This window comes from Epinephelus fuscoguttatus, linkage group LG24 (assembly GCF_011397635.1).
Source record: "Epinephelus fuscoguttatus linkage group LG24, E.fuscoguttatus.final_Chr_v1".
Lineage (NCBI taxonomy): Eukaryota > Metazoa > Chordata > Actinopteri > Perciformes > Serranidae > Epinephelus > Epinephelus fuscoguttatus.
The window spans coordinates 8607276-8631016 of NC_064775.1; the positions used below are offsets into that span (position 1 = coordinate 8607276).

The 23741-nt window shown below is 42.7% G+C and overlaps 2 protein-coding genes across 4 annotated transcripts in view; one reads left to right on the forward strand and one right to left on the reverse strand.

The window, feature by feature from the left end:
* The first annotated feature begins 1516 nt into the window (after window positions 1–1516).
* LOC125884657 (nuclear receptor subfamily 0 group B member 1-like) lies at window positions 1517–10768 on the forward strand. The gene is made up of 3 exons (XM_049569690.1): window positions 1517–1619; window positions 9406–10008; window positions 10365–10768. The coding sequence occupies exons 1-3, from the start codon at window positions 1589–1591 to the stop codon at window positions 10604–10606; spliced, it is 876 nt and encodes a 291-aa protein (XP_049425647.1). The 5' UTR covers window positions 1517–1588; the 3' UTR covers window positions 10607–10768.
* A 9472-nt stretch (window positions 10769–20240) lies between these two features.
* LOC125884655 (interleukin-1 receptor accessory protein-like 1) overlaps window positions 20241–23741 on the reverse strand; it is a 312218-nt gene continuing 308717 nt past the window's right edge. For all 3 annotated transcript variants that reach the window (XM_049569686.1, XM_049569687.1, XM_049569685.1), the window contains one exon: window positions 20241–23685. In XM_049569686.1, coding sequence (XP_049425643.1) covers window positions 22958–23685 — 728 coding nt within the window. In that variant the 3' untranslated portion in view covers window positions 20241–22957. The remainder of the gene's footprint in view (window positions 23686–23741) is intronic.

Consider the following 23741-nt stretch of genomic DNA (forward strand, 5'->3'; position numbering starts at 1 on the left):
CGGATTTAGACGTCCAACAGGGAGTTAATTCAGTCTGCAAAACAAACATCATTTCTGGATATTGTCTCGTTGCTGTTGTTGTAACAAGTGGAGATTTGTCTATTGGATTCCTCAATGATCCGGTTTTAATGAGAGACGCTCCCACAGACGCAACTATGTAAATCTACTCTATATTCAATGTCATGCCCACAAGGAAAGCATAATGAAGGTCTATATAAAAATCACATTCCTCTCATAAATAATACAATATCGCATTGTTTGCTGGAGTCATAAATCTACTTTCTCTGAGAACTCACTGAAATCCTCGTGCAAAAATAAAGCTCTGCTCAAACAGCTGGCGGGCCTGTGTTAAGTAACACAGGAACAGCTAAATAAACCAGTTTCTTTCCATGCGTATTGATTGGAAACGCTTTTCAAGGAGAGACAGGTGTCATTAAAAGAGGATTGCAAAGCCTCAGTGAAATCTGTCCAGTGTTTACTGGTTGAATCCAAGGCCTGTGCTGCTGAGGTGCCCTTGACATTGATAAGTAATGCTTCGTATGTACACAAGTTAATTAAGTTTTTCAGCGATTCAGATGCTTGACCATTAACATTTATTTTGCGCCATCAAAAATAATAGAACATTTTATATCCTGGCTGATTTCCACACTGTCACTCTTGTTTTTATATGTTTAGCAACCTTTCAAAACAACTCATAAATGTCCCGGCACAGAAAGACAACTACTTCTTCCAGCTAAAGAGCTCTTCAGTTCAACTACAAACATGTGACAGATCATTTTAAGCCTGCTTTTCCCCCTCTGTTCGATAGTCAACTTAAAATGAAAGACCCAAGGACTAAACACACTGGTTGCCCCTTAAAGCACCGCCATGGCGAACATCCGGGTTCACACACCGAGCGAACGGATATCAAAGCAGCATGCTGAAGTTTGGTCATCAAGGACGTAGTGAGTGTCTGCCTGCAGGCGACGGCTCCAATCCAGTAAGTGATGTAAGAGCCTGCACATTATGAGCTGTGCAGCGTGGGAAGTTTCAACAGGACACCACAACCAGGGAACAAATCCACAGCACTGAGACCCGACAAGGCAAGCTGCCAGCTCTCTGCTTTATAAAGGGGTCAGTTCACCCAGATTACAAAAGACAATGGTCTAAGTGCCACAAACTCATAAGAGGCAGAAACTGAAGAACATCTCACAACAGACTGTGCAAGAGCTCATGATGGCCTTCTGAGTCGATCTCTCAAAAGCAGAAGCGTCACTGAGGTTAGGCTAGTTCGAGATGAACTGCGCCTTGCCGGGAAAGCAGACGAGAGCAGGCGACCGCAGCAGCAGGAGGCAGTGACAAAAAGCTGCGGTCGGACAGTTTCCAGCAGCCTTCAGTCTGTACAGGAAGTCACAGAAACACTTACATCCTGTCTGATATGTTGTCGATTTATGAAAAAATTGCAGCTTTTTTGCAGTCACCCACAAAATGGTCATTTCCATATCAGTTGCTCGCCCAGTGTGATGCTGAACATGTGAAGAAAACTGATTTTGATGTTGTAGTTAGGGGATGAAATGGGAGTTGATGAGTCCTCTCTCCCAGCCTGTAAATGCTAGATAAGCGTGTTTTTTTAAACTCAGGTAAGAAACACTATCATACTTATTATAGATATGATGAATTCAATATCAGTCCCCTGCAGCTATTAATGCCATCATGCAAAAGATGCATGTTTTCATGAATTCCTTGCACGTTTCAAGACAGTATAGAAGAACTAACCTGACTCAACGTAACACCAGTAGCCTGTTTTACATTATCACACAGGGCTTGCAGCCTCAGAACTACTGAGGTTAAACTACTAACTCTTTCTAGCAGTGGCTAAACAATCTGTTTGGATAAAGAGTAAGATTCTTTTTGTTTAACCAGGAACAGCCCCAAATTGCCATCGCCAAACCAGCATGTTTTCACATCTCACTGGGTGAATTAAGAGTTTATTTTACCCAAAGAAGAGTTGCTAATTGTCAAAACAGTGGAAAGATGAACCACTGTTTCTGAGAGTTTTATTTTGTATCCGCTGACTTTGAATGACGTGTGTTTAACGGTGATAAAATTAGTTTATCTAAATGGAGTCTGGTGGGTTTGATGATGGAATTTTGGGGCAGTTTCTGGTTAAACGTAAAAGATCTTACTCAGGTCTATCTCTGTAGGGATCCATTTAATAATCTTGTCAGACACTTTCATTCAAATAAACACAAGAAATGTGTGCTCTAGAGAAAGGATCAGCACTCAGTGAATAACCTCCTAAGCCCTATGATAAGCTAATATGGCAAGGCTTAACGATACAGACCAGTGAGCAGTGATGACTAACACGTCTTTGGGGTCATCAGGTGGGAACCTCCTTTCACCAGTGTTTCGTCTAGTTGGTCCCACGACACCTCCAGGAGGCGAGACAGTGATCTCTGGCGTCCCAGAGACACTCCCCTAATGCCAGCTCTCACTGCTCCCCGCACCAACCCAATAACCCCCTTTACCTTACTTACACATGGCTTTCTCAGCCCAAACAGCACTGCCACCTTCAGTAAAAAAAAAACAAAAACAAAAAAAAACAGGCGCCGTTCATGCGAGCTCCAGGTAGCAACCGTGCCGATACTACCTTTCCTAGCACATTCACCATACTCTATTTCACACGCTACATATCATAACTCCAATATGAGCTAAAGTTAAAGGAGATAGAGGAGATAAACTCACAGGCTTTCTTAGCCTAAACAGCACTGCCACCTTCAATAAATCCAGGCTCCGTACATGCGAGCTCCAGGTAATGACCGTGCTGATACTACCTTTCCTAGCACATTCACCATACTCTACATATCAACTTACAACAATCTGAGCCTGTCAGTTTAGAGATTTCAAAATTGAAAGTTAGAAAGCTTGAGTAAATGTTGACTCAACTCTGTCCAAACTAACAGTCCCTCTTAAGAGACAGCGATCAGTTAAAAAGGGCCCGTTTCTCTAGATTCCTGAAGAGCTGACAGTCTCCAGATAAAAGGTCCTCCCCTGCCAGCAGTGATAGGCTGCATGTCCGTCCGCCTGCTGTCCTTGTGTCCAAGGTTGAACCTATCAGTCGTGTGAGACGCGGCGAGCTGATGGGTGACTGATGTTTTACCTCAAGAGACAGACAGACAGGCCTGATGGAATAACTCAGTGCTAAATGGACCGGGGAGTTTGCTGGCTCATCTCGGGGCCTCGCTTCACGGCGGACTGTTTTTTTTTTTTTCCCCCTGCGCAGTGTGTTTGCAGAGATGGCTGTTTGACTGTGTACTCTGGCTCTGAAGCACAGATAAGTCACTGCTCGTTCCTGCAGTTATGAATTGGCTGCTTTGAGCTGAGAAAGCAGGAAATCCTGTGATATGATGAGAGGTCAGCAGCAACTCGTGAACCGGCGTCGGATGCTTGTCTTGTTTTGATTTACTGGATATTGCAAGCGTTTTTCTTTACTCGGATATTGCCTGAGCTACAGTAATAATACCTGTGCAAAGACTGGCAGCTTAACAAGAGTTCTTAGAGTCAATTGATAAATAACAGACTGCAGCCTCACAGGCTTCACACTAGACTGAGTGAAAGGTCTGATAAAGACTGGTTTGTACAGAGAACCTAAAGTCCCATGAGGTGAGGTTTCTTATCTTGTGCAAACAAATTAATTAAGTTGTGCGCACAACATAATTATCTTGTGCACAAAATTAACTTTCACATCGGCCGAAAGAGACTGATGGATGTATAAACACTCTGTCAGAGCATATATTTTACCTGTTGAATCGCCATTTTGTGTCACATATACATTTGTTTCTCTACATTCCAAGAGATAATAGGGTATTATGTTGAATACAGACTTCAAGAAGCCGTTGGTTGGATCAACGGCTACTTAATTGAAGCCTGAAAACAACTCAAGAAGTCTTGATCTCAGAATCCGGTCAAGTATTTGCTGTTAAATGCACTTAAGGGTCAAACATAAAAGTCTATTTGAAGGTTTCGTAAACCTGCTGATACTTAATGATTTTAATCAACTGAAACCTCCTCATCAGACTCCTCAACCTCTACCGCAACCACGCTCTTCTTGCAATACCTGAGACAGTCAGTTTTGCAGTAAACGCCCTGTGTAGATGCCCTAAAATCATGTTTTCTAGTGTGTCCATATCTGTGAGCGCCATCATTTGGAATTGAAGTTTTTCCAGGTAGTTTACATGGGAAATATTCATTCTGAATGAGGGTTTACACGGGAGATCAGTTTAATCGCCTTTTAATCGCCTTGATTTGGGTCTGCGCAGGGTTTGGGGCAGGGAAGGTTTCTGGGCGGGGCTGATGTTACGTGTTTACGTTTAGCGGAAGCAAACACTAGTCCTTGCTCCGGATAACAAGATGCTTGACGACGCCGTTCTTTTTGCCTTTTTCTGGCTTGTTTTGCTTGTATTCTTGAAGCAGCAGTACGGCAACAACCTTGTTCTGCTAATGCTTTGTCTATTGAGGAGGAGAAGGGAGGCAGAAGACCGTGCTTTGGCGAATGGACACCGGTTAGTGCAACGAGTCACGTGCTATATACCTCATTGCGCCAGAAGGGCAAGGAAACGAGCATGCGCAGAAAGACCGTAATGAACTTAAAGAGGAATGAGTGTATACAAGTGCGAGAAATTCTTTCATTCGGAATTAGAAACAGAATATTCCAGCCCCTTACATCAGAATGAATTTTCAATCGCATTGGCCATTTTCATTCCAAATTAGGTGTTTACAAGATCACTTTTAATTGGAATGAACTTTCACTCCAAATGAAAAGGGAATTAAACTGTCCATGTAAACAAACTCAATCTGACCGACAGCCAACAGCTGATACAGATACTGAATTTTTTTTTTGCTGTTATTGTTTATTTTAGTTATTTATCCCCCCTTTTGTGCCAGGGAAACGGAGAAATCCTCGTTCTAAAGTAGTTTAGTCCCTCATTACATCACCTTAGCATGAGCACAGATTTAATCATACGTATTCTTTCACGTGAAAAACATTTTTTAAACAACAAATTTCTCCCTCAAACTACATTTTAGAGGATTACATTTGAACACATCATGACAATGTCAGAATTTACCTTGGCTTACAGCTTAAATGCATCATAAAGTAACTCAATACAACCTCCATTCTACTGATGTCAACACAGATTTGTTATTCACAATGTCACCCTCTCAGGGAAACATGGGATGCATCCCCTGACACGTCAATAGTGACTTTACTGCTTCCTTTCGTCCCGGGGAAAGATCTCTGTTCATCCTAAACACATTTTCTATTGTCCCTGGGATGACGGGATGCTATAAGTCTTGAGTCCTGCTTTCTAGCCTGCGCAAAATTGATGTGACAACAAAAAAACATCAGCTATTGCCATTGGTGAATGTCATGATACCGATGCTGGCCGATAAAGCGGTGCATCCCTACTATTCTGGTACGAAGAGTCACACGACAGGGTGGCAGAAAGCCTTTAAAGGTTATCTCGGTACACATAAAATCTACCTACATTTGGCGCTTGGAAGGTGTTCATTTTTAGATCCTAACTTTCAAATTTCAGAAAACAAAAGAGATGGATACAACTTCTTCCAAAAGTGATGTCCTTCATTTCTAAATAAACATTAGAGTTAATAGCAGTGAAAGGGCACGTAACACCGACAAAAAAAAGGCTCACGACAATTTGCTTATTGATAACTTGAAAAAGACAGTCTCTTGCTGACCGTATATTCTCATATACAGTGTGTTTGAAGTGGCAGAGTACAATGCAGGTCACACAGTATATGACTACTGGTAAACGCAATTATAGATTTTGCTCTCTGTGTGAGAGCTACGTGTTTCGGCAGAAGGTCGTCTTCTCATACACGGGATATAAAGACAAAACTGAAACAAAAGGACGGCTCTCTCTGTTTTCACTCAAGGCTTTTCTCGGCATTGGAGCCTGTTTAAGTGCAATCTGAAAAGGTATGAGAGGCCCTGGTGGTGAATGAAACTCCTCATAAACAACCCTGAGAAATACAGTAAAGGATCATTAGCAAAAACTTTAATAAAAAGCATCTGAGTCCTTCAGAGTCCTGCGTAATATTCATCCCACTTACATCCTGGAATGAGCTTTGTAAAATTGTCATAATTTGTACTTGGACTGAATTCAGACGTATGTTTTCTGCTACTCGTTGTTACTATAGAAACTCTTTTCTGCACAAGGAGAAACATCTGGCCTTGTCAGGTAATTACACTCTGAGGGCACTTTCCTTTTATGCCTGTGTCACCCAGCTGCTTTAAAATCTGTGGCTGAGGAAATAGAATCAAACTCTAATGGATGTGTGGAAAAACGACTGATTTGGTGTGATTAGACTCAGTGTCAGGAAACTTTACTGTCCTTCACATCGTGACAAAAAGCAGAGGATTCAGCTGCAAGACTTTCTGACTAAAACCACATGACGATCTCAAAAAGATTCTGCTGAACTCGAATTCAAGTTTCCAACTTCCTTTTCTTACCTACAAGGATACAATCACTCCATAATATATTTTTCAACTGGCCAAGATTCATACATAAATTAAATGTGCAACTGATGAAATGAAAATTAGCCTGCACAGGTCAGTTCGGCTTCATTTGTTTTGGGCATCACTGAAAATGGTGAGTAAGTTCGTCCTCTGTAGTGTCTGCAGTTAAATTAGATGTTTTTAAGGATGCAGCCTACAGCTGGAAAAGTTTACTGACCTTTATGTGCAAAAATCTGCGATAAAGCTATCAAGGTATGTTTCATTCGCCTCACAATTATTGTTTGAAGAGACGAACATTTCTGTAATCAAATAACTATGCGAGTAATTTGTTTCTCTGGTTTGATTGGTTTGAAATGCAAGCTGATATTTAGTTTCTGATTGTCATCAAGTGAAGTGAACAACACTGATCATCTTGTTACAGTGCAATGTTCTGTTGGGAAATCTTGGGTTCTGACATTCATGTGGATGCCACCTGAACACCAGTGCAGACCAGGTACCCCCCCTCATGGCAACAGTGGCCCCCCAGCAGGACAATACGCCACGCCACGCCACACCACAAAAACTGCTCAGGAATGGTCTGGCCTCCAAATTCCATCTCATCAAACATCTGTGGGACATGCTGGTACCCCACCTCACAACCCACAGGACTCAAAAGATGAAGCCAACACGTTGGTGCCAGACACTATAGGACACCCTCCAGAGGTCCTGTGTCCATGCCTCTACAGGTCAGTCCAGTTCCTAGGGTCATTTCTGAGCAGTTTTTGTGGTGTGGCATGGTGCAAAGTCCTGCTGGGGGGCCACTGCCTTCGACCAGTGCCGTTGCCGGGTGGAGCACATCAAGTAGAATCCACATGAATGTCAGAACCCAAGGTTTCCCAACAGCGCTGTAACAACATGATCACTGTTGTTCACTTCACCCACCTGTGGTTTTAATGTATTGGCTGAGTGGTGTGTACTGTTTGGCTATTCATTGCTCCAATCTCTGGGCACAGACAGAGCGAAACCTAACCGGTCATTGTGCTGGGTCTAAGAGGTTGCATTCACCTGTCTCTGCAGCAGCTGCTCCTCTCATCGATCTGATCTAACCAGCTCTGATCGGATTAACTGATTAATTATTCACCCCGCAAGTCAAGAACTCAAACTGCTGCTAAAAAGAGTAAGAACTCAGGAAGAGTTTTGCTGCAACCAAACACAAAAATCTCTAGACAACCACATTGAAACTTAAACCTGGACCCTCTTTTCCCACGTTTTTGTGACTGATGGGAACAACAATTTTTTAAATTGGTCAGGTATTAAGCACCTCAAGTCTAACCCGAAGATTAGACTGCAGCCATGGCACAGGCTGCAGTCTAATCTTTGGGTTAATGGTGCAGCATCGATGTACGTCCATTAAAAGTGCTTGATTTTGTCACTGACAGGCTCAGATTGCTATTATAAGTGTCTGACCAATAAATTAAAGTTTAACTCCAACTTCCGCTCGATCCAATATGTTTAATAATGTGTCTAACCAAGTCTCGCTAAAGCAGAAGTCTCATTCTGAAGTCTCTCAAGTTGAGTTGATAAGATAAACATAAAGATAAAGTTTTTTTTTTTTTGCTGTCGGGATCTTTTAAAACAAGCACTTTCACTGGACCTACATTGACAGAGCTCTATTGCCCCGAGTGGTAATGTGCTCAACTGCCGTCTCGCTCAGCGCTGGACCAATTTAAACAATTGTTGTCTCCATCAGTCACTTAGACACAAAAACATGGGACAAATACCAAAGTTCCCCTTTAAGCCTCTCTCTGTGTGTTTCTTGTCTGATAGATCCAAATACGGATTCATGAACACATGCACAGTTGTGATTACAGTGTCGTACAAACACTCTGAAACTCACTGAATTCATAAAATGGATCTCACATGTAATGGAGTCCACCCCGGCCTCTGAAACCCATCTGCAGGACTTTGCATAGACAAACAGGACTTTACATACTCCCCTCTCGCCACACTGATTCAAAGCATTTCAACCGAAGCCTGTGAGACAGAGCCGAGGGGATTTTCCCACTTATTTATGAAACTCTGGCCGCACAATAAGCTGTTGGCTGCTGAAGGTCTGCTGCAGTCACCACAAACAAGCACATGGTGTGCCTATGCAAAACAGATGATTGACGCTGTGGGCGTACACACAATGAGGAAAGGGCCCCAAATCAAGTCTGGCTTGGGGCGGGCCCTGGCTTTACTTATTAGCCTACAATAAGCCTCTTTGGAGGTTACACTGAGCCAGCTACAGAGAGCTGGAGTACGACTGGATATTGGCTGGTTTTACCTTCAGAATTAAAGCTTCATATTTACCACATGTCAAGACACACACCCAACTCAACTCTCTCTTGGTTCACATCAGACTTTCAGCACCACTGTCTACTGCTGCGCTCATTACTCTCCCAGCCTTACTCCGTTAAACAAGAGGAAGGAGCCAAACTTACCCTGAGGGAAGGTGGCATGAATAATTGATTAAATTGTACATATAAATAATAATCACATATTTGTTTCATAATAATATTACTACCAAAATAATAACATTCACTCCTGCAACAGTCCAAAATGATGAGATGGAATCAAGCATAATGCCCACAGTAACCACGGCTTCAACTTTAAAGATTATTTTACTTCATGTTTTTACTTCAATTTTTATGTATGGGCTATTATATTTTGAAGTGTGAGATATTTAGGATATGATTACTAAAAAAAGAAATGTCAGCTATACTTTAATTTTCTTTTATCTATAGTGAAAGTGACTTCTAGCAGTTTTGAAAACTGATATTGAGTAGCTGCTGCACAGTTACTTTCTGCTTCATTGTTATGCTTTTATTGTGAAAATCCTTGACCGGACCTGTTTCTGGTGTATTTAGGGAGGGCTAGTTCCCCAAGTCTACTCTATAAAAAGATGATCCAGCCCATGATCAATCGCGCAGCTTTGAGGAGCGTCATGTCGTGTTGTGAGTGCAGAGCCAGTGAGGACACAGCGCGGGGGAGCATCCTCTACAGCATCCTCAACAGAGGCACCGAGGAGACGCCCGCTGCGCACCAGCTCTGCTCCTGCGCCTCCAAGAGGAAACTGGTGGCGACTCGAGCTCCGCACTTAGTCTTCAAAGCGGCCTCGGAGGTGCTCGTGAAAACTTTCAAGTTCGTGAAAAATGTGCCGTGTTTTCGCGGTTTGCCGGCGGAGGATCAGCTGCGGCTGGTGCGCAACAGCTGGGCGCCGCTGCTGGTTTTGGGCATGGTGCAGGACTCCGTGGACTTCGACACGGTGGAGACGCAGCAGCCCAGTCTGTTGCACAGGATTTTAACGCACAGCAAGGAGCGGCAGCAGCGCGCTCCGGCCGAGATTCAACACCCGGGGGTGCCTGTCAGTGACGCTGAGGGGATCAAGATGTTTCTGGTCAGGTGTAGGGGACTGAGGATCAGCGTCAAGGAGTACGCCTTCCTGAAGGGAGCGATACTGTTCACCCCGGGTAGGAGACAGTACTGTTGTCTGTTACTTACATGAGTTTTGCTCTATGACTATAATTAGCTACTAGTCTCACTGTGATATTCATGAGACGTAATTACATGCCACAGTCTAATTAATTTCACTGTGGATTATATTCATGTGACTACCACAGATCATTTTTGTAGCCTATGGCCCAGCAGACTTCTTTATAGGGCCACTGATTCAGATTGAATTTATTCCATCACCCTGTGCGTAATTTTAGGGTACCAGACATCACTCCATCACCCTGTGCGTAATTTTAGGGTACCAGACATCACTCCATCACCCTGTGCGTAATCCCAGGCTGCATGTGTCTCCCTGTGTGTCTCCATCCCGCAGAGGTGACGGAGTTGGAGTGTCGGGACTACATCCAGGCGCTCCACACGGAGGCAGAGCGCGCGCTTTATGAGCACGTGAGGACGGCGTGCCGCGGCAACGTGGGCCGGTTCGGCAGGCTGCGCGCGGTCCTGAGCACGCTGCGGTCCATGGACCCGGAGGCGGTGGCGGGACTCTTCTTCAGACCCGTGACCGGGAGGAGCAGCATAGATGAACATGTGCTCGCCATGTTTTATGAGCGGTAGAGACAAAATTAGGGAAGACATTTGGGACTGGGGTTTAATTTCATGCCATCATGCAGGCTATTTATTTACCTGTTTATATTGTTCTTTTAATTTTAAAACCTCTACTGTCAGCTTTCATTTATTTATTTATTTATTCATGAGGACTCTGAGGACCACTGCAGACCTAATAAAAAAGATTTCCTGGCACATTCCAGTCCTAAAGTATTCAGACCTGAACAAATCCCCTCCTTTTTTTCCTGTGACACAAGGTGAGACTCTAGAAAGCAGGGTGGGAATAGCATCTCAGTAAGAGCATTGCTTACATAACAAAAGTGTAATAAAAGCATCTGTCCAAACACTGACACACCTTATTCACAAACACCTCCTTCAGCTCAATACAGCCATCGATAATCCTCACGCAGCAAGTCACAAACTTCCACGTACAACTGTTACAAACACTTTGAGCTCGCAAACACCAACAACAGCTGCAGAGCTTCTGCAAACACGACCAAAGCCAACACGACCACAACATTAATCTACAAGCATAAACAGCAAGCGAGCACGTGATCCCGCAGGTTTGAAAAGTTGCATTTAAACAAGAAAGCAAAGTGAAGCATGAAGCAGCTCCTACCATTGATGATCAGCTTGACAGGCGGAGATGATCACCCATCTTCCTGCCAAAGACAAGCATGTAAACAGGGTTAAAAGCTAGTCAAAGCACAGAAGAGTGACGTGTAAGTGTTGAATCAGACGCTGTTTAGTGGCAAATAAATCAGTGGTATTAATGAATAAAGCCAATAAACTCCTGCAGTCACTCCAGGGCTGTAAAATCTGACTTAGTGCCCCTGAAATACTTTGCAAGCAGGTATCAAAGGCATTAGCACAAGCATGATGTCACAGTTTTTATCACCACTCCAACACCTACAGAAAAGTTAAGGGTGTCAATCAAAGCAGCTGTAACACACCAGTAGTTTGGACTCCATCTCTCCGTCCTGACAGCCTCAGTAAATACACCTCCTCTCACCGAGGATTCGCCTGACGCCTCGTTTCATTAATATCTCCAGGAGCCGGCGCTGAGCTGATTCCCCTCTTCCTCCTCCAGCTCCCAGTCGTCACAGGATGCAGTTACCTGGGAAATACCAGCCTGAATTAAACCAAAATGAGATTGCAGATTATCCCTCCTGAGGCGACGGTGCTGTGTGTGTTCATAATGTGAATTAACAATTGGTGCTGAATCACCTCCCATGATGCACACTTATTTCCCATCTTTGTCTTAAAATGAAGCTCTGTGTTATTGAAAGCTCTAATACGGGATGTGGTTATAACACGATGTGCTTTGCTGAACCACCTCACTACAGTGTTGCTACTCTCGCACACATTTTTTGTCCACAGTTTTGATGTGACAGCTAAACCTGTTGTGATGGATTGACAGGGTCCTATTTTTCAGCTGTCATTTTCAATTTAGCTTCAAATTAAAGCCCAGCACAGTTTCCCCAAGCCCACAGAGGTGTCCATTACAGAAACTGATGTAAGATTTAGGGGGATTTAGTGGCATCTAGTGGTGAGGACTGCACATTGCAACCAGCTGAAACTCCCCCCAGTCAGAATTCTTTCAGTGTACTTTGTTCAGGGGGTTTTAACAGGGAGCCAAACTATCTGCAGAGGCGTCTTCCTCTCCAAAACAAACAGACTCAGTGATTAAAACCTGTAAGGACACTGAAGAAAGCAGTTCAGGGTTTCTCTGACGCTATTCGCTAGCCTTTTAAACTGATATCTTAAGATTGAGACATTCAGGAGGTTTAACAAATGGACCTGCTGATTAAAACCGGTAAAAACACTGAATAAAAAAACAAAACAAAACTCAGAAGTCAGAACACGACAACATGAACATGGCAATCTTCGTGGACGAGAACCTGCTCCCTATTTAGATATAAACAACTCATTCTAAGGTAACGAAAACACTAAGGATGCACAATAATATCAGCACGTCATCAGTGTTGGATGATATCAGCTTTAAAATAAAACATCTGAATCAGCGAACATGCTTTTTCTTAATATGCACAATTAATTAATATTATACAGATTAAAAAGCATTGTATTTCATGTCTCCATCTACTGGTGGGCCGTCACGATAACAGTAGGTATTCATAATATGATGTTAACTTCACTACAGAAGAGACTTGATGATCATTAAAATCAGGTGGGAAAAAAGTGGATATATTGATATCAGTATCGGTTTTTGGGTAAATGAGTAGTTAAATATCGGCATATAGACTTTTGGCACAAAATCCAATATTGTGCAAAAAAACCGACATACTTGTTATATTATATTTCATTTCTGTGAATATACACCCCTAAACACCACACACTGAACATTAACCCTTTGAAACCTGAGCAAATTGGCTTGATTTCTGTTAACAACGAAGAAGGCAATGAGCAATGAAAGAGGAAATGACCCAAAAAATAGCAAAAAAAAGGTAAAAATAAAAAATTAAAAACAAGAAAAAAAAATCTAAAAAGAAAAAATAAAGTTCAAAACATTTTTTTATAATTAAAAAAAAAAATCCTGCAACATAATTTTTAAATGTAATAATAATAAGAATTATTATCATTATTATTATAAATAACATTTTCCCTAGCTCTTTTCTTTTTTCTCTATTTTTATAATTTTCTAAATATTTAATTTGTATAATCATTATCTTTTTTTTTTTCTTTTTTTTTTTAATTTGTGGGATATTATCTCACCAAGTTGCACATTGCCTATTTCCCCATGTTTTTTAAAGAAATTGTACCAATATGCTCAGAGTTCAAAGGTTTAAAGTCCAAACAACAGTCCAAATAAGACGCTCAATTTCAAATGAAATAAAATAGGGCAAAGCAGCACCTTGTAATATTTAAGAAGCTGTAGACGGCACATATTAAAATTGTTGATGATTAACGTTCTGTCGTGTAACTACTTATCTCAGCGCTTATTATATTTGCGTTGAAAACAGACATATATAAATACACAACATTTAGAGGGTCAAATATGCTGTGGGTTGCCTCTTCAAGTGTGCTATATATTGTATAGCACAATATGAGATCAACAGTGCAACAGCCTGATGAAATGAGATGTTGTTTATGCCAAGGACAGGCTATTGTGGCTTCATAAATAAAGTCTGACCATACAAGGGGTTGTATAGACAGGCAGTGTAGTGCCCTGAGAAGACATACATACTAGATCCTTAAAGCATCTTGATAAATGGCATTACAGTTACAGTTGACAATACAGAAACATCGCAGCATTTTAATCACAGTGACCACTTGTTCAATCTCCCCCCGAGCCAGCCATCATCTGCATTGTTATAAGTCAGGTATCAAAGTCTCAAAGTTACCAACTTCATATTTTCTGCTGCTTATGACAATGAGCAAATGCCGAGTGGAGCTTCTGAGCTTGTTCTCTCAGGGCTTTTCTCTCCTCCGGATGCAGCCTTTCAAGGCAGCAATAGACATTTAAGCTTAGCCTTGAGTATTAGCACCACAATCTCCCAAGCATTTGCATTAACTGCTTTTTTCCTCTCAGCTACTGAGTCTAACACCAGCTAAGCTTGTCTCAGATTACTGCGGTTTCCTTTTGGTGCAGGATCTCCTATCACAAACAACACAGCCAGCAGGCTTCCGCACAGAATCTCAGGAATACAGTCGGATCCTGTACGCAAACTAATACTTCAAACTAAATATGGACTTCCTACACTGGTACACATGAACTCTGACCTATAACAAATACACAGCACTGTAACCAAGAGCAGAAAATGAATCTGCAACTATCTTAATACAACATTTTAAAGTTATTTATGAAGCAAAAATATGCAATGCAATACCTGCCTTTCTTATGCGACAGCAGACGTAAGTATCTTTGAGTTTTAGACTGTGGTCAAACAAAACAAGACATTTCATAACCTGATGACTTGCTTAACTAAGCTCAACTATGGGCGTCTTAACTGAACAATAAAAACGTTGATTTTAGATATTTAGATTCCCTTTTATCACAGTATAGCTCAGTCTTTTTATTCAGCTGTTTACACGTCATACTACGCAAGGTGACTGCAGTGGTGGAATGTAAAGTACATGTACTCAAGTACTGTACCTGCGCAAAAGGTACTTGTACTTCACAAGAGTATTTTCATTATCCTCCTGAATGTCACATTTTGGAGTTACCTGACCTTATACTTCATTCTGCTTAACGTAGACCTGTTGTCCTTGTGCGTGGACACTTCTTTGTGCCATCTCGTGGTAGTAAGAGCACTATACAGTCATACATGTAAAAACAAGATGGCAGCCATCTCTGCCAAGTGTTTATTCATTATTAATAACGTTTGTAGTTTGATATGGCAACAAATTTGACCAATTTTGGCAACAGCAACAAGATAAGATGCTGTTAGGATGTTAGGAAGTACTTGTTTGAGGACATTTGGACTCGTTTTTTGTCCAAAAGATGTACCAACTTTTAAAGCTTGGATAACATATAATATAATAATTTCATTCTTGGAAAGGATGGACTTTAAGATGCACTGCATGATGGTCATCTTCATTATTTCTTGAGTAGCACTATAGTGGGAGGGGTGGAGGGTGGGGGTACTATTTTGTTTTGTGTCTGTGTAGTTTCTGTTCTATTTGTTTATGATTTTATTATTATTTGTTATGTTTGAATATTTAACACGAGGCAAGACATCTGCTGTACTGTTTGTACCACTATTATACTCTGTCTCTTAATAAAAATATTGGGAAGAAAATGCATACCAAACAAAAGTGTGGAGGATATGCAACTTCACAGCCTTCTACTACAACTAGATCTCAGAGGGAAATTCATCTTCACTGAATTTAATTTAAAGCTTTAGTTACTGGTTACTTTATGAACAATACAAGATATGCACCAACTGAATATTAACACTAGTCAGCAGTAGGCTATATAAAGTAATAACATAATTCCGTATAGTAAGCACTATTACTTTTGGTACTTTAAGTGTTGTGATTCTATCACTTTTTTTTATTTTTACTCGAGTAAATAAATGAATATTTTTACACTGCAGTACTGGTACTTTTACTGAGGCCACAGATCCGGGTACTTCTTCCACCAACGGCTGACTGTGACGTCTGCATTAGCATTTATGCTAATGAGCGTACAGTAATATTTACAAAATATTTAAATTCTGTTCGCTAAATAAGCGAGCACTGAAGCTAAACTTTAAAGAAGGGTTAAATTTGATTTAGTCAGGACAAAACCGCTGGGTGTAAGTTACATAAACGGTATTTATTTCCAAGTTGTCCTTCCGTTTTTCCAGCTAGCAGCTACGCTAGCTAGGCTACAAATACGTTAGCGGAAATGACGTAGCTAATCCCGTCTGCACTTGCACACACCTGCCGTGCTTTCCTCATCAGGGAAACGCCTCTTTTCTTGTAATAAACATTAAAATATCTTCATAATATTGTTAATTAGCCGTGTGTTTGCAAGTAGACTCTTTACCTGAGGACATTCGTCTCTCAAAAAGACCCAACATTAGCTATTTTAACAATGGCGACAGCAACGGTCAAAATGCTGGACTCCCGTTTGTTTCCCACGTTCGAGCAAAAGTAAAACGACCGGAAATATGTTGTGTTTATCAGTTTAACTAAGCTGATAAAGTTTCAGGTTTAGGTGTGTGTGCTTACCTTGTCAGAAGTTAGATGTTAAAATCCACAACACTCGGGAGGAGTCGGAGCCCAGGTGGAGGTGTGGCGGAAACATCCGGACAGCCCCCGGACACACCTTGCGTGACCACTTCCGGTTCATTAATTTGTCTCCCCTTTGACATGAATTACACCACTAAGCATCTTCTTACACAAAATGGATACTTGTAGAAATGTTGAGGTGTATAAATAAGCATTATTAGGAGTGACTGGATGACTTACTGGTAATATTTAAAGCCTCGCTGTCAGTTTGTGCCGTATGTCAGTGGAGGTGAACATGGCAGGTTCAAGCTTGGAGAAGTAGTCAGAACTAATCTGAAAATACTATAAATAAAGCCAGGACTTATTCTAAATCCCAACAGAGTAAAATCTTTTGTGTCCCCATGTCCCCAAATACCCAAACATGAGGTGTGTTTGACTTTAGCTGTCAACCATCTTAGCTCTGTTAGTAATTTGATACACAGCAACATAACATCTGTAATTCAGAGAATCCAAATGTGGGGGGAAAAAAAAATCATAGCTCGTTTGGGAGCCATAAGAAGTGCTTTGTAAGTAACAGCGGCAGTTTGTCTAATGGCAGTGCACTGCCTTAAAGGAAAACGCAAAGACCTCCATTCATCACAATTATAGGTTGCAGATGGCAGAAAGATTTCAACTGGGGCAATTTGGAGAAGATGTGTGTGATTTTCATCGTGACTGAATGATCCACCCATCACACCCCTTTCACCATAATGGCTCAAATTGGGTCCTTCGCTCCCAGCATGCCTTGCGAGCGACTGACTCAGCTGAGGTGCAGGGTGAAGTGTGTCCAGCAGATGACAGCGTTTCACTTTGAATTTCCTGTTTCCTGAGGTGGCTGGTTCTCTCTCTGCATCTTTTAATTGGAGGACAGAAGCTGGCTCAAATTCACTGTCGCACCTTTTTTTTTTATTGTGATTGTAATAAGTTAAGATAATCTCACATGCTGGTTTTGATTTGCTCAATTAAGACATGGCAACAGCAGTGGAGCGTTTTTTGATAAGCCAGCTGTATCCACAGTCAAATCAATATCCACGCTCACCGCACAGACATCGATACTACTGTGAAATAATAAATGAAATAAAGATGGAGCTCGCAGGAAGTAGCAGTACTCAGTGATCCATGACTTGCATCTTCCACACGCCAACCGCATGCACAGGCAATTATGCCGTGTTGAACCATGGTGAGTTGAGAATTACTCCAAAAGTGGGTTAACAGCTGCCTGCATCCACTCTCCAAATGCTTTCAGCACTCACACACACACCGTCCCTGCCACCGCCACCTATCCATGCACAGACAATTGGCCTGGTTCTTCAAGTGGAAGACATGTCACACGGGGGCACGGTGCACACAGCTCCAAGTAACAAGGCCCTGTGGGACACGGAGGGGCATGGTATACCTGCCAGAGTGAGTAATACTCCTCACCAGTAAGTGTGTGTATGTGTGTGTAGGCAGAGGACGAAACAAAACATCTGTGCATGTAAGCCTGATCTGCTCTCACTGTGGTGACTGTCTCCACTCCCCCTCCCCCGAACGTCACACACTTTTGTTCAGGGAGCTTATTATGCTGTGACACTGTAATGAAGTGAAAATGATTTCATTTGGGGGGAAAAAGTGTCGAAGCTTAGGTACTCCCCCTTCCCACAGACGCACGCTCGCGCACCATATGGCAGCATGTCGGCTCGGATGAAAACATCTGGCAGTCTTCCATGTTCACACGGGCACAGATGATTAGAACGTAGCTCCATGTTACAGCCACAGCAGAAAAACAAGACGGCTATAGGGAACATCGTGCTTTCTGTGGATCAGCAGGAGGAGTGCGGAGACGTGACGCAGCAGGGTGCAGCTGCTCCTGTGTAAGGGAACAGTCTGACTCATCTACGGCTACTTTTACCTGTGGGCAAGGATTGCTTTTTTTTTTTTTATATCCCTGCTGCGTTCTGGAAAAGTTCAGTCAGCTGGGCTGTGAGAGGAAAAGATTAAATTCAAGTATCAATCTTGTGCATCTCACCAAAGTGTGGAGCATTGTCTTTGGCGTCACCGCTCAATACATCCCTCCGACTGTACTCGTGCTTTCAGCTGAGCACTACTGAGGTAATGCAGCTGTGCAATCATGTTGGATTAAAGCCACTTTCACTGTGGTATCTCACCCAACTTGCATGTGTTATGCTCAGACACAGCCGCCATCTTTTTCTCGTCTTGCTGCTCCAACAAAATCATTAATTCAAATTAATATCATCAGTGTTTAGCCGTGTTCTCTCCAGCACCAAACAGGAAGTAGCAAACGGGGTACACCAGAGGGGACACCAGGTAGGCGAGAACGCTCACTTTTGAATGGTCTTCTTCCAATTAACGAGCGTAGCTAGCCAACGGAGGCTGGTAGCGATTCGAGGTGACGAAATCCAAAACACAAATTTGTCCACAAATACAGTTAATCGCTGATGCCGAATTGTCAAGAATACCTCTGACATGTGTTTCTAGAGTGAGGTGTCAGATTCTTTCACGGAAGTTCGGCGTGGTATTTACCTCCAGGATCAGGATGGGTAATAATCTCAAAAGGAAACTAGGGTTCAGGGGAGGTGGCTGAAAGGGGGACCTTGCCTAGGGTGCCGAATGTGCTAGATCCACCTAAGGGAGTTCTGGTCTGTATTTAACTGGACCGAGACGGTGGGTGACTTTCAGGTGTCATGTTCTGTTGCTGCAGTTTACTTTGACTGAAAGGAAGAGTTTGACATCTTGGGAAATACAAAGTGTAAAACCAGCGTGTAAAAACATCAAGTTGCAGCTCTTGGGGGGATAAAGTGTCAAGACTATTTTTTGGTCATCGCTGTGAGGTTGCCAGGCAACAAGTTAGGACTCAAAGTGGCCAATAAAAAATAATCCAGAACATTAGACCCCTGTAAAACTGGACCTTGACTTTTTACACTGAGATATAAAGTGTTAATCAGTGAGCGTCAGAGATATTCCGCACAACAGACTGTTTTATAATTTGGCTGATACCATTCTGCACCCGAAACATGAACAACTCCTCATCACTCCAGAAGAGCATATTGAGGCTAATTAACACTGTCTGGCAGTATTTTAAGATTCTTCCCCATGTGCCTTTGCTTTCTCTTTTCTCTCCGATGCTTTGATCGCAGCAAAATAAGTAAATGGCTACACTATGGGCAGAGCGCTCTGAGGCAGAGGGGAGGGTGAAAAAAACAAAAAAACAGAAAGGGATTGTTTATCTGCCTTGAAGCACGCTGGAAGAAAAAGGATCCTGTTTTCTTAGAGACATTAGATGTGACAGTTTTACTGAGCAAACTTGCCTGTAGTTTCCAACGGACTAAATCCCACTGAAGAAGCAAGTCGACACGAGTCTCTACATCTTCGGCTGCGTTCTAGATACATGTCGACAGCTTAAAGTCTTCATCGTTTATTGGTAAGACCAATACCGTTTGAGTGTAAAATATATTCACATTTGCATGATCATAAAATGCGGCCAACACTTTTATACTGAACATAAATCAATCTGTGGCAGCTGTTTGTGTGATCGCAGCCAAAAGTGCACTGAGGTCAAACAACAATCAGGACACGGGTCTTTTCTTTTTAAAGTGTTTCTCAGTGCATTGACTCCCCTGATTTAGTCTTATTCTAAAATGAGGCCGGGCTGCTTCAGTCTCTGAGTGGAATAAGGAGACGTATTGATTGTTGTTTCAAGGTTTTACGGGAGACGGCAGAGTTATGGCGGTTGGGGCTGCGTCGGCTCCCCGCCAGGAAAAGGGATCCGGGCATCGTCAGCAATCTATGCCGCTGCTCCATAAACAAAGTGAGCCGGGTGGCGTTTTCTGCAAACAAATACAGCTCTCTCTCGCTCTGCACACACACACATGCGCACACACACACACACACAGCACAGAGAAATCACATTACCGTAAATGTGGTTTTATTAATAATAACAGTATCTCTTTTAATGAACATTGCAGATACATAATAGAAAATAAATCAGAAACAGGAGAGACGTCGTCTCAAGAGTCGTGAAAGTGCCTGGAATAATTCTGTGCTATATATTGTCATTGTTATTCATCGTCATCTTCATCACGTCGCCAGAGAAATTCATCATGAAACAAAAATGTGTTATCGGCCCCACTTTGAAAATGTTTGTATTCGCACGGCTTCCCAAAGCAGGAGCGCCAAACTCCTGTCACAACCTCATCGATTCTACGCGTTAACCTCCGGTAAAGGCTTCTGCTTTGAGAGGCCTGGTGAATAATGACCATTGGTTTCATGGATATGGCTCGATTGTCTTCATCTTAATCACGTTATTGTCTTGATTATATTTACACAACGCCACGTCACAGAGCACGACTCCTCTGTTCTGGGATGGTGCTCTTGAGTGTAATCCATGTCTTACTTTTCATATGGGGGGAGGGGAAACATCTGATTGAGGCGGATTAAAAAAAAAAAAAAAAAAAAAAAAAAAACAGGCCTGGCTCGAATCGAAAGATCTCAAATGACGGACAGTTCCTGCAAAATGCAAATTTATCGGCAAACACTTTGAAACTTGAACATAAACAGGCCTGTTCTGAAATATCCTGCAAAAGTAAAATCAAAAACTGAAGACTGCAAGAAGATAAAGGGGCGGGGAAAAACATATTTTATTGTTTACGAGTTCATCACTTTGCATATTTTATGGCACTAAATGAAACACCTCGACGTTATGAGATGCTGTAGGTGTTTTAGTATGAGGTTAGTTCCTTGAAAAACATAATATGGCACAGCTGCAGGAGGGGTAAGTACACGGGCCGCCATCACACGTGAGAGTAGCTCTTGATTCGTGGGGTTTGATGAAGTCGTAAAAGGACTATTTCGTGAGTGAGAATGCTTCACTGTCGCTCGCTTTGGTCTAACTTGCTCTAAATAGCATCTGTATGGATATACCCCAGGATTTAATTTGCATCTTTAAATACATTCTTGCCTCTCTTTAGTGGTTATTACATCTTATTTGGAAGGGTTTCGTTCTAAAAAGCTATTGAGGAGAGCACACCCCGTGATGATTACTGGTCAGTAGGTCAAAAATATAACTGATTACATCCTATAAAATGTTACTTTTTATTAATATCTAAACAATTTTATCATCAGTTGTCTGGTTTTGGAGTGAAACTCTTTGTCGTTATGTTCCTTTGTCCCAGGCAGACTCCGAGTGTTCAGAACAAAGACGTGAAAGCCCTACTTTATTTATCTGACTCCGCTGACAGGGGGAATGGCAAACAAATAACAGAGCTGTCATTTAAGAGGAAATGAGTAACAGAGATACTTGTTTAGCCCTGGACAGCCTTGTTTGGTCCTTCACAGGAAACCAGGTAGAGTAAATGCTTCGGGTGACACAGGATGTCATGGCTTCCCTCTCCTCCATCTGCACTGACATCATCGATAGCTCCGTCCTTAAATCAACACTGAATCGCTGCAACGCCTGTGAAATCAACGAACATAAAAGGCCTGCTGAGCTGCAATCCGTGGTCCGTTTGAAATGTCAAAACTCTTCTTTTTAATGATGAAAACAACTTTTTTCTCTTGCAATATAAGGGTAAGACATTTAGTGAATGACCTATCGATTTTCGTGAGCTGTGCAGTTCCACATAACAAAACATTGTTCTTTTTTTTCCCCGATTCCTCCTCTCAGAAACTTCATAGGTATAACCTCTCTAAGCAAATATCCCTCAGTTACAAAAATAGATTTTTCTTTTTTCATAAAATAATACACATAATTAATTTTCGGTGATATAATCATCTGTTAAGGTAAATAGCAAGGCTGTTTTTTTGTTTTTTTTCAAAGTAAATGTTATCGTGAGAGAAACAGAGAGATGTGAAGCCTAGCACCAATATTCTTCATATCCTCCTTCACAGATATGACTGTTCCCAAAAGCGTTCGGTTTGTGACACCCATAACCCAAGATTTTGCATATTCTGGTTGAGTCCGGATTCTCAACCCTTTACAGCAGCCGGCAGAGCTCAAACTCCAAATCCAAACCACGTCGTTCTCATCTCCCGAAGGCCGCGACTTTTACCCCCCCTCCCCGAAATAATCCCAAAGCTTTATAAACTACACCAGCCAACAAATTAAGATAAAGGTAACAACGGTTTATCCAAAACATCTCACAGGCCATTGCTTCACTTTTGTACAAACTGAAACAAAACAAAACGAAAAAAAAAAAAAAGAGTCCCAACTGATGAGAAAACATAAGAAGAAACAAGTCCCAAACACTGATGCTACAAAGAATTAGAAAACGTATGTACAGGACCCTGTATTCCTTGACTCTCTGGGTAAATGATCATAGGTGTTGGCTTGTGTTACGTGAGTGTTTATACAGGCATACAAAAGAGTTCTCCTTGCTTCTTTTTTTGTTGTTCAGTTTCAATAAAAGCTCTTATTGGACCAAAACAAAAACAAAAATCTGCCACCACCTCCATCCCCAACGTGTCCAGTGTGTCCTCCCTCCCCGTCCCCCTGATGTTTCCTGGTGCAAATTCAACAGCAGCAAGTAGCTTAGTGCCATTCAGGTCCATCTGGCTCCGGTGCATTCAGGGTCCAAGCGCCAGTGGTGAGTCCTCCCTGTGACGGACATCATAAAGATCCACAGTCTACCCCACCTGGCACCGTCTCTGTCACCAGATGACGCTGGATATACTGGTCTCTCTGGGCAGCAGCGGCAGCATGGCATTGTTGCCGTGGGCCTCCTCCAGACTCTGCTGGCGCGGCGACTTGGACTGCGGCCGCTGTCCGTTGATGAGCGTCATGGGGATGTTGCAGTAGGTGTGCTGGTTGCCTAGCGTGGAGAGTGGTGGGAGCGTGCCGCCGGGCGGCAGGTCGTAGTCGTAGCTACGGTAATAGTGTTTCTGCCTCATCTGGGTGTGGCAAGAGTTGTGGAAGGTGGAGCGCAAGTCCGGGTGTGCCGTCGCCATGGCGGTGGAGGTGGCCGCCGCCATGGAGATGGCCGAGACGGTCTGGAGCTCACCGAAGGGGCCCTGCTCGCTGACGTCCAGCACCTGCTCGTGGGAGATGCTCAGAGGCTCCATGCGCTTGAAGGGCATCTCGTAGAGCAGCTGCTTCCAGAACTTGGAGTTGAGCTTGTTGCTGGACGGCCCGCGCCACTTGATGACTGTCAGCATCTTGATGGTGTGTTTGAGGGCCTCCACTTCCTGGTAGTTCATGATGCCGCGCAGCTCGGCGCACTCGATCAGGATGACCTTGATCTCGCCGGTCACCAGCATGTTGCGCAGCCTCGTCTCCAGCTCAAAGATACTCCACCCCCTCCGCACCACGTAGCTGGGCGTCATGACAATGATGAGGCGCTTGCTCTGGTCCACGCAGCGTGCTACGTCCTCGATGTAGGCTGAACACAAAGAAAGATAGGCAGATAGATAACTTTATATACATCGCAGCAGGGAA

Excerpts from the sequence above, each read along its gene's own strand:
- LOC125884657 (XM_049569690.1), top strand. The coding sequence starts at position 1,589 with ATGCTAGATAAGCGTGTTTTTTTAAACTCAG. Across the intron at positions 1,620-9,405 it reads GCGTGTTTTTTTAAACTCAG|GGAGGGCTAGTTCCCCAAGT; the intron begins GTAAGAAACACT and ends TGGTGTATTTAG. Across the intron at positions 10,009-10,364 it reads AGCGATACTGTTCACCCCGG|AGGTGACGGAGTTGGAGTGT; the intron begins GTAGGAGACAGT and ends TCCATCCCGCAG.